This window comes from Loa loa (assembly GCF_000183805.2).
Source record: "Loa loa unplaced genomic scaffold supercont3.3, whole genome shotgun sequence".
NCBI classification, from domain to species: domain Eukaryota; kingdom Metazoa; phylum Nematoda; class Chromadorea; order Rhabditida; family Onchocercidae; genus Loa; species Loa loa.
Genome location: NW_018108183.1, coordinates 469793 through 486572, shown reverse-complemented (window position 1 = coordinate 486572; position 16780 = coordinate 469793). Strand labels below are relative to the sequence as shown.

Here is a 16780-nt window from a genome sequence, read left to right as displayed (position 1 = left end):
ACATTTTTTCCAGGAGGCAAGTTCGATAAAAATCTAAATAAGATAACTGAAAGAGCAGATGTTTTAGGTAACCCGAAACTGAAACTGAAACTCTCATAACCCGAAAATGAAACACTGAACTGAAATCAACGTTGATGTTTTAGGTGACCCATCGACTTCTATCTCAGTTAGTTTACCAACGAACAAACTTTGCGCTCTTATTTTTTCTACCTTTCTTATGATTGGGTATTTTTTCGATTCATAAGCGATTAGAAAAAAAAAAAAAAATTCTGAATTGAAATAGCCTGTTTGAAGCTACTACCATAACATATATACGGTTTTCTTTTTTTGACTAATGAGTACTCTTCGATTGATTATAATTAACCTTTGTACTGCCATCCTGAATTATTCTCCTGAATATACTCCTATCCATATCCATCCACATCGCTCGGCTCCAACAATCACGAACTATTGTTGGATTGTGCTCTGCAATGTTCCCATGTAAGATTGTATTTCACTTTTCCAGAATTGCTATCTTCGAAGTTCAACAATTTAAAAAAATCATTTGTGGAGTTGTTTCGACCGGCCTTTACTTTAATTTCTTTCTTTCATATCTGACTAATCTAAGTTGAATTTTAAGCTTGTAACAAATGAGATCTATCTATTATCACATGAATTCGAAAATCAAAACGCTTTTCGTCCACAGATTTGGGCACAAAGTACAGAAATCTTGTGCGGACCATGGATTTTCGATGAAGTAATGGAAAATAAGCGACTAATATGCTGACGATATTTAACACTTAACTTTATTGAATATGATTAGGTTATTGAAAATAATGTTTGGTGTTCGGTGCTTAAGAAAGTAAATAAGGTACCACAAATTTGATGACCAAAAGGTGGATTGAGAATGACGAGCTTGACACACACACTTTTGTGACATGATACTACTGGCAGTGACTTCTTGACTCTGTCGCACGATTCATTTGCAAAATAAGGCAATTGCCGCAAGTAGTGTATATGATTTGAACCATCTTGTGGCTTAAAAAACTTTTGGTAAGAAGGTCAAGACCTATAAATTTAAGGCTTGACCTTAGCCTTAGACTGCAATGTTCTCATCGATTTTATTCAACCAATTATCGTTAAAAAAAGGAATACGATAGGATGAAATGGCAATTCTAACCCAGCGTTTAAGAATATTTTCCGATGAACAACTATAACATTTCCTGGAAGGAGTGACGGTAATTCTCTGCTGGCTTTACCGTACTCCGACAGTTGGAGAAGTAGTATTGTAATATGCAGGTACATTCAGTGCAGGAAGGTTTGTAATCGATGCCAAAGCCAAAGCCAAGGAAGCATTAGTCTGCAGTCATTATTATTATTTTGCTGTTATAAACGAGCTATATTACCAGTTTCTCACGTGTTTCAAATTGAAGGTACTGATAAATTCTAAAGCCTAGGCTCTATGCAAGACTTGGGGTCGGTGAAATGATATTTAGCGCCAAGAAGAAGAAATAAAATAGAATAAAACAGCGAGAAAAATAAAAAATGGACGAAAAAAGAAAGAAAGGAATACTAGTTTGATTGATAGCTATCGCTTGAGTCGTTCCTCATCAAATGCTTAAGGCTCTTTAGTATCAATTAAATGTTAACCTAAAGTTGTGGCAAAAGAAATAGATACGGTAAGCATGTTTATTCATCCTACCTTATCACTATCATTATCGTTATCTTGAATATCTCAATCAGATTTTGCTATTCTTTATAGCTCTGCGGGGTGGTGGATATTATACTATAACCGATCGCTAAAATTTGACCATTTTTTAAAAAAAAGAAAGACACAAATAATACTTTTTATCTGAAAGATGAAATGAAGGAGTGGTTGGATAGATGAGCTCAGCAGTATCGAAAAATACAAGAACAGTCCAAATAGCTTTGAATTTGTGATCTGGGCAAAGGGTCAGCACAAAAAACAGGATGAAATCAAATGAGTCTAGGATGTGGATAGGAATTTTCATTTGTTTGGGGAATTTCAATCGATCGCTAGTCTCTTTTTGCAGGTGCAGTAGGCCGATTTATATTGTGATACATTATCATCCATGTTAAAACTTGAAATAGACTAGAAAATTTAGCATAAAATTCGGGCGAAAAGAGATACGAGAAAAAAATATGTAGATTTTTGGAAAAAAAAAGCCAATGAAGCGAAGTGAAAAGTTCAAAGATATAAAAATGTCAAGATTAAAAAATTGAAGGAAGTAGGGGAAGGGAAATAGGAATGAGGACAGAATAGAGAAATTGGGAATGTGACACATGCACGTGCTCCTACCTATTCTCTAATTGCAGTCCAACTTATACAACTGCGACACCATTTTTCGTTTAAGAAAGTACCAATCATAGATACACACTAGACACACACCCACACACACACCCACACACATACACACACACACATACACACACACTCATACACACACATACATACATGCATATGTATATATCGATAAACTCGCACAATGACATTCTTATTTGAAGTTTTGACCAAAATAAATTATGGACAATTATATTAGAGAAGTAATCATTTCTTTGCAAATTATGATCTTTGTAAAATGGATGAAAGAAAGAAGCCAAAAGAGAGGACAAAAAAACTTATCATTAATATCATCATGTATAGCATGATGATGAACCATCTATTAAATGACAGTATCACTTAGTCATAGTTGTAATTGGAACAGACAACCAATTGTAATAAAAGTTTTAGTGCTTTATTCTTAGCACAAATTATAAGACAATTATTAGAGAATATCATGGATGGATACAGTCCATTATCAGGTTATTCATTCATGTTTATTGTCACTCGTAGTATGGATTTAGTTTAGCATAGATTTGATGGTAGTGAGTTGAACCGAATCAGTGTGGATACTCAATCGTGTGATCTTTTTGATGTCCTCCTCCCTGATATAACACAAATTTGACATTTTAACGATACTTTAACCATTGAGCATGAGCTCGATTATCAGACTGAAAGATCTTTGCATTTAAGTAAATGACCAGAAAAGATCAAGCTTATTAGCTTTCGACAAGCCACAAACAAAATTTCAAGTTTTCATGGAACTTTTTAAATAATATGCAAATGTCGGTTAGTATAAAAAGAATTGAAGAGTCAAGTAAGTATCATTTTGTAATTAATAGAATATTCGGCCGGTGAGCGAGTTGTGGTGTATTCCTCGACAGCTCTTTTGCGAGGAATCCAAGGAATAGCGTGTCGTGATTATCTTAAATGGGAGATTTAGGTTTAAAGCCAAAAATTCGAATTGGTGCTGTGATTGCCCAGCAATGGACAATCAAGAAAAAATTGGGTGAAGGCAGCTGTGGAATCGTTTTTCTATTAGCCAACATTTCAAATCCAAAGGTATAAGTAACCTAAGCCAACACAGCAGTTAGATTTGGGACAAAAAAAAGAGTGCAAAAGCTGAAAGATCCAAGATCTCATCATTTAAAAAATTATTTCATACAATCTCCTATGAAGAAGCCAAGGATCTTATTAAATTTGGGCCCAAATATTCAGGCTCATGCAGCAATGAAAGTGGAACCTCTGATGATAGATTCTAATGATGAGATATTGAAAATGGAAGTGTTCGTGTTGAAGAAAATGCAAAAATCGAAACACGCTTGCCGATTATTTGGTGCAGGCCGCACAAGCACTTTTAATTATATGATTATGTCACTTCTGGGAAAGTAAGCACATTAACACCTCAATTGCCAATTATAAACCCTCTAAACATGTTATTATATCCATCCGATTATATCCATAAGGAGAATATTTACAGGAATCTAAGTGATTTACGATATATGATGCCTTCGAAACGTTTCACTACAGGCACAAGCCTAAGATTAGGCAAACAAGGATTACAAGTATGCTTTCTAGCTACCTACGATTAAGGCATTGGTACACATAAAACTTTTGGGTAATCAATTTTATGTGATGAAAATCTCTCAGGATGTGTTCCTTTTCCTCAAGAGATAAATTGGGCTTTTGAGATATACCATGCACCCTTGCTTGTTTTTGCTATTCCAGAAAATTATTGATGATAAGATAGTAATCATTGTGGCAATAATTACAGTTTGAATATTATGATCATAGCATTTAATTAGCACTTTGACCAACTTTACAAAACAGCATCCGAGATTGCCATTATCGATCATCTAAAGCTAAACATAGAATTCTTAATTCCTGATCCGAATTCGTTGATTACTAAATGGTAAATTGTTGGAAGTAATTCATATCTTTTAGTTCTCATGAACAGATTATACTATTACCCATCTCTTAGTAACCAAAGAAATGAGAAAATCAATGAGACTTACCAATTCTGGAAAACCGTTTGTTTTAGCTGTAGTTTTTCGGTTGTTAATGCTCATATGCTAAAACTCTCAAATTTCATCACAGGAATTAGGCAAGCATTTTTTTACTTGTCATTCCTTCTGTCCCGCTATCCAAGATAACCTAAATTTGGTAATTTAGCAATAATTTCAGGCTCTGAAAGATTTACACAGTGCTGGATTTATACATCGTGATGTGAAACCGCTCAATTTTTCCCTCGGATCAACACGATCTACAAAACGAATTCTATTCCTATTTGATTTTGGCTTATCACGACAAATTTTTCTACCAGTACAAGGAACGAATGAAATGAAACTTCGAGAAGCGAGAAAAAAAGTTCAAAAGTTCTCTTCTAAAAAAACAGAAAATCATTCAGTTTAAAAAATGTCGCCGTATTTCACCAATAATTTCTTTATGAAACAACCAGTTGACCTCTGACTTCAAGAAATGGCACGCAAATGTAGAAGTATCATGGTGGTAGCTTATTTAAATAATTTGAAATTTATACGAACTGGAATGCATTCATGGCAACATTTCTTTTTCCCTCACAACAATCAGAAGAATTTTTTAGGTAACTTTTAGAGGTACCGTCCGTTATTGTTCCGTTAACGTTCACCATCATAAAGAACAAGGTAGACATGACGATCTGATTTCATTGATATATACTGTCGTTGAACTTATCACCGGCGAATTACCATGGCGAGGATTGAACCGGCGTGAAAGTGCCACTGTCAAAGCAACTGTACCAGATAAAAAACTTTTCAATGTAAATTTTCATAAATTTCAAAGGTGGGTTAAGTGACACTCTCATAAGTGTACATATATAATGCGTGTCTCTTATCCGTCACGCTTCATTGTCACCAACTGATAGTAACAATTATCACTATCTTATGAACGCAAGGCTTCTATTCAATATAACCTTGCTTCCTACTTTCAAAAATATGAGAAAAGATTTTTTTGGGTGGCCTAAAAAGTTACTGGAAAAGTAAGAGCTTCGAATGGTATCCGTAGCAGTCATTTTATATTGTTTTTCTTTCTGTATTGACAAGAAATAAATTGTTTACAGCAATGTCCTGAGAATTTTACAACAATTTATGCATATCTGAAAGGACTTGAATATAACGATTCGCCGAATTACGAATTTATCGATAAAAAATTTGACGACACTTTATCAAGCAAAAAGTATGATTGAAAACAAAGTTTGCGAAAAGTTGTGATACAACTTCTCAGACAATTGTTTCAAACGATTCGTCTCAAAAGGAAACAGAAAGTTCAATCTACGGAAAGTAATATATGACGTATTTCAGAAATTAAAAATATAAGTCTGAATTTCAAGATAACCGGAAGAAATGAGCTTGATCAGTTTCTAAGCTCTTTTTCTTGTAGTATTAAAGATGAATCACCGTATGACTGGGAAAGCGGTGGGCGCTATTTCGATGACGTAGCTGGTAAAGTAATGCCCAAAAGACGTAGAAATGCAGATGAACAAGTGGAAAAAGACTCGGTCTGCTGTTTTCCGGAAAACCTTTTTTTCCTGGATTGCCATAAATTTAAGGGAAAATCGCAAGATTCTCTAAGATAACAACGCTTTAGAATCTTTTTTATTGATATCTCTGAGATAGTCGCATATACACATCGATGGATGAGTGCAAGGGGAATGTTAACTCTCAAAAAACTTTACGTGCAGTGTGAATTTGCAGTCGTCAACAGTGAAAGAAGAAGTACCATCAACGGAGGAAGGACCATCAACCGAAGAAGGCGATTCGGAGATGATAGGAGTTGACAAAGAAAATACTCTCGAGGATTTACAAGAAATTAAATAAATTCATTTTCCAATCAAGGACGAAAAATGTTATATGTGATGTTTGATTCTAGAAAAAAATCTATTTTTACATCAGATCATCATCAAGCTGAAATTGTAAGTAATAAAAGGATTACAGTCAACTGAGAAAATTTGGCTGGCATTAGATACCATTAAGTCATATAATTTTCCGTAAAGTTTAATGATACTAGGTAACAGATTGCAATATACAATATATCATGCTTCCTTATACTGTAATACTTGTAAATTGATCAATTTCAGAATATCTATGCGATATCAGTTCTCTTTTTAGTAGATATCAGGCTATAACAATACCATCATTTTAGGAAGGAAATCTACTACCTTACAAGAAAAAAAACCTCAACAAGAAACCCTCTGCAAAAACCTTTTATGATGGGAAAGTCAGTTGACGAGTCCATTACTCCAAATGATCGCTACGAATGCAATCTCGAAGTAAAGAAGGGCAAGGTGGATTGCAAAAACTATGCAATGCAGCAAGCTGTTATCGTTTTTACAAATAAAAAAAAAACTTTTCAAAAAGCATGGTTAAATAAAAGATAATTTACATATTATTACCCATCAAGTCGTCTTAGTTTTGCCTCTGTATAGAATACCGGTGATATGATATCAGCATATCAGTATAAACACTCAAAAATGAATCCTTGATGATTAGTGACTTCAAATCATTTACAAGGAGATATATCCGAACAAAACTTTAAGATTCCCAGTTGGAAGCGCCATATCGCTAATGATCAAGGTCGTTTCTTGGTCAAAATGACAAATGATTTCATTCGGAAAATTATCTGAGGCCTTATTTACGGCCTGACATTTCGGCATGGTCTAGAACTGAAGTAATGCTTTCTTGTGTCCAGTTTAGTGTTTAAAATTCTCAGCGAATTCATAGTTCACTGTTGAACAATTTATGGCTTAATGACAACATCGTGTTATAGGCCGATGATAATATTGTATGAAGCCTTCGTTAAAAGAATGAAATAAGCGAATTCAGAAATGCACAGAATACAATCACACCTCTGCATTCTCTTAATCCAGGCAAAATCGCCATCATACTCGCGACAACATTTCTGCCTTGACCTCGCCCTCTTTTCACATTCTGACCTCTTTTCAGTTGTACAAGTTGAACTATATGAGAAAACACTCCATTTACTGTTTATTAAGAAATTAGCCCCAAATCATCAGGATTCTTTAGTGTCAATTTCCAGGAAAGGTTTTACCACATGAGTCGTTTATACTTCTTTTCCCGCTTTCCTAGACCTGTTGCGCCGTTTCGATGCTTTCAAGTGGAAATGTTCACAAATTGGACATGCACCAAGCATTGGACATGTTTCATGTCATTACGCATACTTCTGTTAATTCTTCGTAATTCACCTGTTGACAGAAAGAGTAACTTTGCCTATTTTCTGTGCAATTTCTATGCTCAGTACATTTCGAAGGCGAAACACTTAAGCTGTGATAATTGGAAGGGCTACGTGAAGGTCACTCTATATTACTTTCCAAGATGGACTTCAACACTACCACGACAGTTCCTTTTTGTCAGACATGTAATGACTATCCCCTTTATGTGGATGAGAGAAGGCGCGAAGGTCACATATACAGTGATGGACATGGGTGGCTAAGTGCTGTGTAGTGGACAGATGGAGGGCTGTTCATATGCCTCTTCTGGTAACCTCTAGTTTTAGATAAGAGATGTATGGAGTGATACGGAGAGAAAGTGTCACACGCTTACACACGTCACTCATGTCACATGATGGATTGTCACAGTCCCTGGGTAGAACAGGGGAGTGACTCATCACTGGAAGAGGTCAACTGTGCCTCGATCCCTCTAAATAGTTCCTTGCAAGGGAAACAACTGAATATATGTACGTCAGTCAGTCACCCGACGACATACACATAAGATCGATCGAACAGCAGCTGGATCTCCCGTACGTGTAGTGGGCGTTGTGAGTGTCTGTCTCTATCACTGAGGAAGGCATTAATATGTAGAGAGAAGAGAAATATAGTATGGATATGTGTGCATTGGAAGAGACAGACAGGCAGACAGAGATACGCACACCCACTCAAATCGCCTCCGTTTGCAGCAGTGACGGCGGCTGAGACGGAGTGTATTGCTGCGGTAGGCGCGCACACTGTTTACATCTCTTCTGCACATAGTCTCTCAGTTGCGTGTGCGTGTGTTTGTATGTGTATATATGTGTTTGTGTGCGTGTGTGTGTGTTTGTTTGTGTGTGTGTGTATGTGTGCGTGTGTGTTTGTGTGTGTGTATGTGTGTGTGTATGTGTGTGTGTGTGCGTGCGTGTGCGTGTGTGACAACGACTGCATTGGTGGATGACAGACTCGGGAATTTCAGTAATCCACTATTGATTATATATCGGAATATATCAGGTTACGGTAATCTTGACACTTTCATTTTCCGTTTTTTTGCTTTGTCCTGATAGAGAGTGTTGCACTGATTAGTGTAAGACATGTACCATTTCTGCTTGAGAAAGTATTGCAAGTCAGTCTTTCCACTCTACCCTTCTCTCTCATCATCCCTCGGTATTTTTTCCCATTTTTCAAACTTCACAAAATTTACTTGACGGAGTTACAGAAAAAACGTTTTGCTCGTCACTCACAGTCGCTGACTGCTGGTAGAATGAAAGAAATCATTCTCGGAACATTTATTCTTTCACCCTTTCACTCTTATTGTCACTTTTCCGCTCGTCTATTTCACTCCAAATTTAGTTCATATTTTATTGTTGTGTATTATTTACAATCCGATATATTACATCACTATTTTGTCGTGTCATTATTTATCGATATAAAAGTGAATGGAAGTGTAAATATGTTTGGATGGTACTATCATCCTGTTTACGTCTGTTATCAGCGAACTGTTGTACTACTAGTTAGACTGTCTATTCATTATCTCGTATACAGACACATATTACATGTAGTCCCCCTATCCAGCGCTCTAGCTATAGCTGCAAGTGCAGTAAATTATTAGCTGATGCAGATCTCTACAACCGATCTTTTATCAAACTGTTGGCCAATGTCGAAGTGGTTCATTATAAAATATATAGGGACGAAAATGGAAGGTAAATTGAATCTTGTCCTTTTTCTTACTAGAATTCAAAATCATTTCCAAAAAAGGCTAGTGTAATCTGGTTCGGTCAAGTCTCACATCATTCTATAGCCTGAGATATCTACCAGGTTTTATCTGGCAGGAAAAGTTATGTGGGAGTATCTTACATATATTGGAGTCGTAGGGAGAGGTCCTGATGTGCAAGAGGAATTATAAAAATTAGGAGGGAGGTCTCGAGATGTAGGGATCCTAAAATGGGGGGAATGACCAAGAAACATATCGACAAAAGCATTGTAATAAGTAAAAACAGGTGAAGGCAAGAGCTGTGAAACATCGTGGAGTTATATATCATTAAAATGAGGAAGGGTATATGATTCGTATCGAAAGGACGGAAGAACCATTATTAGAACGACTTGTATTGCCTCATTTTTGATTAAATTTTTCGGCTCCAAATGATCACTTACACTTTATTTCTTCAATCCGATAAAGTCGACATCCCTTTACGTGTTTGCCACTGTTACTGATTATTTGGCTTAATCTCTGCAATCAGCAAGTAGTGTTATTTGAGGTTGTTGTTATTTGACCTGACCTCTCCAATCAGTGACAGTTTTCTTGTTGTGTTTTCTTGTTCATGCTCGGCTTATCGCAGTGTCTGAACGAGGGAGACCACATCCTGATCGTTGTCACATTGGCGCCAAATTGAGACCCTGCAGATTGTTTCTACAAAGGTTCATGGAAGAAAAGGAAAGCGCGATTTCAGGTGTTCGAACCGAAACTTTATTTCAGTTCTTTGAAATTTTATACTTTTTTCTTACAAATGATCTTTATCCACTCTTTACCTGCACAAATCCAATATCTCATGTCATTTTCACTTGTAAATGTATTGGTCTGAATACTGGTACTAAATGTTTCTTATTTCTGCAATGAGTTAAATGAAAGTGATTCAGGAAACGTCACTTTATCCACTTCAATCACTCGTTGATTTCTCAAGTATTTTGTTTACCCATCAACTGAGAAGGTAAAAATTGCGGTTGAGTACAAGTAAAGTACGTCTTCCATTGCTTGACTCTTATTTCTTTGTCAGTGATTTTACTAATATTTAGGTTAATAGCAGGTATAGTAAAATTGTGCACGCACTTGAAGTGTAAAATTGTTCGCCTTTGGCAACTCAACAGATGTGGCCTGGTGGAAGTGGTGGTAGTGTTCGAAACTCAAACGCTTCTTCCGCAATGTCTAGTTCAGCACCTAACGGCGCCAGCGGTAGTTCATCGACCGGTTCTGGGGGCGGTGCGGCGACATCTCAATCATCATTCAGTGGTTAGTTGGATTTCCATTCATCCCTTCACCCGTATAATCTGTTTTAATAATGGTTAATCATTCTAGTGTACAAGGGTATTATGCTGAACTCCGCATCAGAGTTGTGCCGTTCCTAATCGTTAAGGTAAAATGTTCATCACCATACCAAGTGATTGGCTTTACCCTTGAAAATGTGATTTAGTAGGGCTCTGGGGTTCATTTAATCACTTTGATCAGGCTGTCAACGGTATGCTTTTTACAAAACACGGACCAGCCAGATGCGTTTAAAAAGTTCGTTAATACTTTTTGGGATATATTCCATGGCACCACAATGATGATATTAAGACCATACTTTATTAGGTGTGAGGGTAAGTGATCAGCGTGGAGGTGCAGGAAATCAGCAGCGATGGCTCGATCATCATCAAGTACAACAGTGGAATACACAAAGTGCACAGTGGGGACCACATGTCGCAGGTGGTCCAAATCCAGCCCATCCATGGACACTTGCAGCTGCTGCACAACAAGTAATCTTTGCTTCGAAAGCAGTACTGATGAACATATTAGTATTGGATTCATGAGCACCCATTATTCGTATGATAAAAGAAGTAAATTCGGTCCGGTCCGGTGATGTTTGAGGATCATTTTTAAGGCTTAACTGACATTCGTTATCCTAGAGAATAAGACGTAGTGTTATTACAAGTGTCGAACTAGTCTTTATTTAATCACATACTTTTTCTTGATATGAATTACTCATTACAGTGGCCGGGCACACCATCGTCAAATACGGGGACAGGTGCTTCTACATATGCCGAACATGCAAAAAAAAGTATGATGGGACGTGGTGGACAAGGTCAGGCTCAAGGGCGATACGATCAACAACAGCAACAATGGAACCAAGTGAAAGTAGATCAGGTGATTGTTAATTTTTAATAAAGATCAAAAATTTCTTCTCGGGAATGGGTTAAAATCGAAATACGTTTATTTGTATTACCTAATGTTTTTTTGCAGCAGACTTCTTGGGATACGAGTAGTTTGGCAGGCTTTGGCAATATACATACTACCAGTGATGCAAAATTGTCAGCAGCGGAATGGGGGTCAGCCGGAGCACCGAATACACGTTGGGCTCCACGTAAATGTTTTGTTTATTGCTCATGTTTATTGATCGTACTTCCATTTAGGAAACTCATAATTTCATTTATTTGATAAAACCGAACACTTCATGCCAACAAGGAATCGGGGACGTAGTGGATGTTCGGAGAGAATCTAGCAGCGGAACGATGCTAACACTTACTACTCATTAAAGTCAAGCGATATGTTTTAAATTTTTTTCTTGCAGCCGTTACCCAGTGGCCAGTACATGCTGCAGCTACATCAAGTACTACAGGCCCCGATTGGGCCACAGCTGCAGTTGTAGCTGCAGCAGCAGTGGCACATCATCGTCACGACACTACAGCAGCACCTTGGACGAGCACTACGATGGCAGCTCATCCAGCGGCTGCAGCATTGCCGCCGCAAATTGGAGCAGCTTGGGGCCATAATCCGACGACCGGACAACAACCATCAGCCTCTGCATTACCAAATCTCAATGAACAGGTTCATTTTGAGCATTTCTATGACGAGATATGTGTTCGGATTTGTTTTTGGTAATGTTTAAGAAGTAGATCTTGATGTGGAGTATGCTTATGCTTTTAAAGTTCGTACTGTTTTTTCAGATCTTTTCCTTTCTCTATTTTCTTATTGTAATAAATCTGCACTCCAAAAGATTACGAGATTTTATAATTTTGTATGTTCGACGCATTTTTGATTATTTTATTCGTTGAGCATCGTTCCATTGAATTATTTCAAAAATTTTTTTGCAGTACGACCCAAATCCTCAAACACCTGGTCCATGGGTTGCCCCACAACCGCAAGAAATGAATAACGATATGATGTGGCATGATCCAAATCCAAAACAAAAGAAGGTGCAGCGTGATACTGGTACTGCAATTTGGGGTGATCCAAGTCAACAACCTGTAGTGAGTTTACAAATCTTTTACGATTGATGATGTTAAATACTGAAATTTTTTCCGTGATGCATTTTGTCGACGTACATATTTGCATGCAAACTAATTAGATGCGAGAGTTTTCTACAGGAAATAAAACGTTGGAAAGATGCTGAAATAGATGATTATTCCCACATACAAAGTGCAGTGCCGAGCGGTGGTGATTGGAACATCATTGCGATATCATCAAATGGTAGCACTGTTTGCACGGGCGTCAACGGTGCCATAATCGGTGGTCCTGGTACAGGAAATGCAACGAGTTCGTGCTGTTCGGCAACTGGAACAAACGTTTCAACTCCAACGACAACTGGTAATGGGCCATGGCCAGACGGTAAGAGTGTGTCAAAATTTTTTTCATTTGCGAGTTTTTTGGTGTTTTGAGAAGTTTTCGGACTAACTTCTCAGTTATTCTTACATCTTATGAATAAGCCACATCTTTTTTCACCTATCGTTTTTCCCAAGCATGATAATATATTTTCATAGGTTCCCATCCAGAATCTTCGTCATCAGGACATCAGGAACGGTGGCAACAGCAGCCTAGTGCATGGGGTGATAAAGTAAGGTTTTGTCTGCTCAGTAATTTTCTCATAAGTTCCATTTAATTTGGCATTAGCTCTTCCGACTGCTGAGAATTTTGTGATTTTCCAGCTCGATAATATCGGTGGTAATCACCATCTACCAGATCTGGTTAGTGCTTAATGACATAAGTTGTTCAGTACCTTCTATTACAGATACATCGGTTGCATCTCGCAGTACTTAAGTTCTGGCCTAGAAAGGGATAGTTGTTGCCGTTTTCTCTGCATCTCCGCGTCCTCGAATTATTGGAGTGATAGGTAAAAAGAGGTTTAATTTTGATTTGGCAAATCTAACATTATTTTTTCAGGTATCTGGACCTCCTTCTGTAGGTGGCATTGGGATACATGGTGTATTAGATAATGCAGTGATTCGACCTGATATTGGAGGTGGCAATATTGCAGGAACAACACCCTACACTTCGCTTACGCAGCAAATTGCTGATCGGGTGTGATTTAATTCAACTGTTGTTTCGAAATATTTGGCTGTCACAAATATAGATCAAGGAACGCTGATGGCATAATTTAACCCATTTTTACCTGGAGGAGCTTTTATGGTTACTCTCAGGTCTGAGAATGCCCTCAGTTATAATTAATTTTCGAGAAATTTTTACAATTGAAATTATGAACTATTCATTTCAAATAATTTGCAGATCCGTATCGCGGTTAGTAAAGGTCTAATTGATGTTTCGATGCTTAATCGTCCTTTACCTCAGAGCGCCCTGGTTGTTTTGAATACTCTTCTTCAAAAGTTCCCCAAGCTTGAGCAAGCTCAGCAGGAATACCAGCAAGTCATGCGTGCTATGAGTAGCCCAGCACAGAAGGTAGGAGTGTATTTATAGAACATCTGTTGTTAGAGATGCCTTCGTTCCGTGTATCACGTAATGTGTTTATCAGACGAAGGACTATTAGCAAATTCTGCAGTTACAATTTCTTTGTAATGAAATGTTGGAAATTAAGTTTTAGGTTGAATCAGAACGCTTAGTGGTAGAAATAAACGGCTTGCAGCATGAAATTATACAGCTGCGGAATTCAATGAATGAACAGTTATTGAAAGGTTAGAAGCTTAATTATGAATCTTTTTGTTTACTTTCCAGTTCCTCTATTATCTAGTGTTTTTGACCACAAGTTTTTCATGATTAAATTGGTATTTTCCCTAGCTATATTATATATGCTTAGAAATCAGATGATAATCATTCGAGGTTCCATTCCATGGTATGGATATTATTTTGCTAATGAAAAATTGCTGATGGGAAAGTTGACAGCTTTCATCTGAACAAAAGTTTGGTATGATCGATTAGCTATCTCACTTCTCCTTTTTCAGTTCGTTCAAATACTCTAATTAATAGCATTTTAGCACCTGCACAGCAGCAAGATGGACAAAGCCGTTTGCAACAGTGGAAACAGGCCAATGCAACGAATACACAAGATTGCAACAGTGATAAGGTCAGTAGATTTTCTTAAGATCACCAAGAGGAAAATTTCGGCAAACTCGAACTATACTTTCAGTGCAACTAGTGTTAATTATTATGGCTCAGGTACCGTTTCCAACACTTTCTCTATTTGTGTAGAGTTTTATTACAACGGAAAATTGATATAGTTTTTTTTTCGGCAGCTGTTCTAAAGTTCAATGTAGTTCCCTGTCAATACAGTAACATTTTTAGATGTGTGCATCTTCATTGGATCCGAACGTTTCGGGTCTCATTGCAGGCACACAGTTATTGACAATAGACGGAAAAATTGATTGGAAAGTTGGTAGTCTGGATTGGTCGCCACCACCTTCTGGAACTGGAAATGGAGACAAAGGCAAGAAATGAGCCATATTTTAAACCCTTTTTTTGGTTCTGCTCTGCTGCGATAGGTGATTCGATCAGTAGATTTAGCATAGTCATTGCAAAGTATTTATCAGTGGACAATGGGATTTTAATCAGTCTGATGTTTCCTCGACTTGTTTTTTTGTTCGATGCACTGCTTAGGAGGGGTGTGTGACGAATAATACTGGTCTTATTAAAATCCATATGCAGTGGCCGATATAACCGATAAAGATGATCCAAGTAGTAGTTCCGGTGAGAAGCAACAGCAGGGAGCCTCGTCATCAACCAATCAGTCTTGTAATGGTACTCCAACACCGCAGCAGCAATCTCAGACACAGTCTCAAGCGGCTCCAGTCGATGATGGACCACAGGAATTTGTTCCGGGGAAGAAATGGGAATGGAGGGATCCCAATAAAGTAGACTTTTATTTCACTTCAAATAATTTGACAAATTAATGTTCAAAAACATAAGCATCGATTGGTTTTTGTTACTACGAATTTGGACGACCGTTATTTTCGACGGCATTTATGCGCTATTTTCAACTACTTGCTTCTAAAATTCACATGCATTGTTTTCATTATTTTCAGGTAGCGGAAGACCCGAATGCAACTCCAGGCACATGTAAACCAAACCCACTACTGACAACCGGTTCCACCGCTCAACCTTTCTACATATACGGTAGTAACACTAATAGCAGCCTACCACAGGCTAGTGCGGCCACTAATTCGTCGAATGTTGTAACTACTACGGCTAATTACTTAAATGATCTACAGACTATTAACAAGGTTATTTTTGTGCTATCATTTCCTCATTGTTTAATATGCTTATTTTTAATATGCTCTATTCCCGTATATCTGCATGTTTCTGTTGTTCCCGTGGTAATGTAGTTAGCAGGAGAAATCGAATAATTCGATTAATGTACATCTCACAATTTGGCATAGCTGCGGTTTCGATCATATTTCGCCTTATGATTTTCTTCAGCTAACACAAAGCACATATTATTTCATGACTCCCCTGATTCATTTATCTTGTATTCTTCAATAATTCAAATTGTTCCAGGTTTCAAGCAACATAGATCCTTTGTGCTGTTTTTATTTCATGAAGCAACTATCTTTTCTTTTTTAGAGTCCAAGTGCTAGTTATCTAGGATGGAACAATGCTACTGCTAACCCAACTGCTTTTACTGCCAGCGACATGTGGCCTACGGTGACAACAGGCACCACTGCTGTGCGACAGTCTCGAGTTGCATCTGGGCCAACAGGAATCGGACCATTTGGACATGCAGCAGTACGAGGTGGACCTGTAGGTACCGCTGGACTCACTATGGGGCCTTATCAACGTTCCAATTTAAGTCCATTTGGTCTCCAGCAACCACAGCAGCAGTACCAGTGGGTTTTCGTGCAGTTACACGGAGTGGTAAGTTAATAGTTACACATTTTTATTTAATTAATGCGTACCGGTATAGTAGTTTGCAGTTTTGCGACATTTTCCTTTATATCGTCTCTTCTTCGTTATCAGGCGTATCTATTTCGAGAAGTGTCACTATCGTAATGTCCATACTCTGAATTCCTTACTGACTGATCGATCTCTAATTTGCAGAACGAAAAACAAGTACAGATGTTATGCCAGAAAGTGGGCCAAATAGTGCATGCATTTTGTCCACATGGTGCTCCCTTTCTGTGTGTTAAATTCATAGAGCCTGCTGAGGAAATTATTCGGCGACTGAAGACAGAAGCTCCATTTTGTAAGTAATTCTTTATAGTCTTTAGCAAGGTAATTCAACTTGAAGTCCGGTAGATGATTATGT

At 37.6% G+C, this 16780-nt stretch overlaps 4 protein-coding genes across 4 annotated transcripts in view; 2 read left to right on the top strand and 2 right to left on the bottom strand.

The window, feature by feature from the left end:
• LOAG_06711 (hypothetical protein) overlaps positions 1-2074 on the bottom strand; it is a gene marked incomplete at both ends in the record, with an annotated part of 2785 nt that extends 711 nt beyond the window's left edge. The window contains 5 exons of the mRNA XM_020447220.1: positions 365-465; positions 855-1017; positions 1160-1202; positions 1239-1339; positions 2063-2074. Coding sequence (XP_020302527.1) covers positions 365-465; positions 855-1017; positions 1160-1202; positions 1239-1339; positions 2063-2074 — 420 coding nt within the window. The remainder of the gene's footprint in view (positions 1-364; positions 466-854; positions 1018-1159; positions 1203-1238; positions 1340-2062) is intronic.
• Positions 2075-3250: 1176 nt separating this feature from the next.
• Positions 3251-6174, top strand: LOAG_06709 (CK1 protein kinase; the record flags this gene model as incomplete). Its single annotated transcript, XM_003142243.1, has 8 exons — positions 3251-3382; positions 3539-3708; positions 3801-3885; positions 4505-4687; positions 4923-5117; positions 5418-5533; positions 5738-5855; positions 6052-6174. The coding sequence occupies 8 exons, from the start codon at positions 3251-3253 to the stop codon at positions 6172-6174; spliced, it is 1122 nt and encodes a 373-aa protein (XP_003142291.1).
• Positions 6175-8248: 2074 nt separating this feature from the next.
• LOAG_06707 (hypothetical protein) lies at positions 8249-8753 on the bottom strand (the record flags this gene model as incomplete). The annotated part of the gene is made up of 2 exons (XM_003142242.2): positions 8579-8753; positions 8249-8504 (listed from the first exon to the last, which is right to left on the bottom strand). Exons 1-2 carry the CDS (start codon positions 8653-8655, stop codon positions 8249-8251), a joined length of 333 nt encoding a protein of 110 aa, XP_003142290.1. The 5' UTR covers positions 8656-8753.
• A 1585-nt stretch (positions 8754-10338) lies between these two features.
• LOAG_16430 (hypothetical protein) overlaps positions 10339-16780 on the top strand; it is an 8535-nt gene continuing 2093 nt past the window's right edge. Inside the window, exons 1-16 of the mRNA XM_020449083.1 lie at positions 10339-10566; positions 10906-11069; positions 11305-11457; positions 11554-11674; positions 11882-12138; positions 12405-12560; positions 12678-12918; positions 13071-13144; positions 13471-13608; positions 13813-13983; positions 14126-14216; positions 14517-14605; positions 14824-14965; positions 15184-15389; positions 15561-15758; positions 16099-16389. Coding sequence (XP_020307454.1) covers positions 10425-10566; positions 10906-11069; positions 11305-11457; positions 11554-11674; positions 11882-12138; positions 12405-12560; positions 12678-12918; positions 13071-13144; positions 13471-13608; positions 13813-13983; positions 14126-14216; positions 14517-14605; positions 14824-14965; positions 15184-15389; positions 15561-15758; positions 16099-16389 — 2634 coding nt within the window. The 5' untranslated portion in view covers positions 10339-10424. The remainder of the gene's footprint in view (positions 10567-10905; positions 11070-11304; positions 11458-11553; positions 11675-11881; positions 12139-12404; positions 12561-12677; positions 12919-13070; positions 13145-13470; positions 13609-13812; positions 13984-14125; positions 14217-14516; positions 14606-14823; positions 14966-15183; positions 15390-15560; positions 15759-16098; positions 16390-16780) is intronic.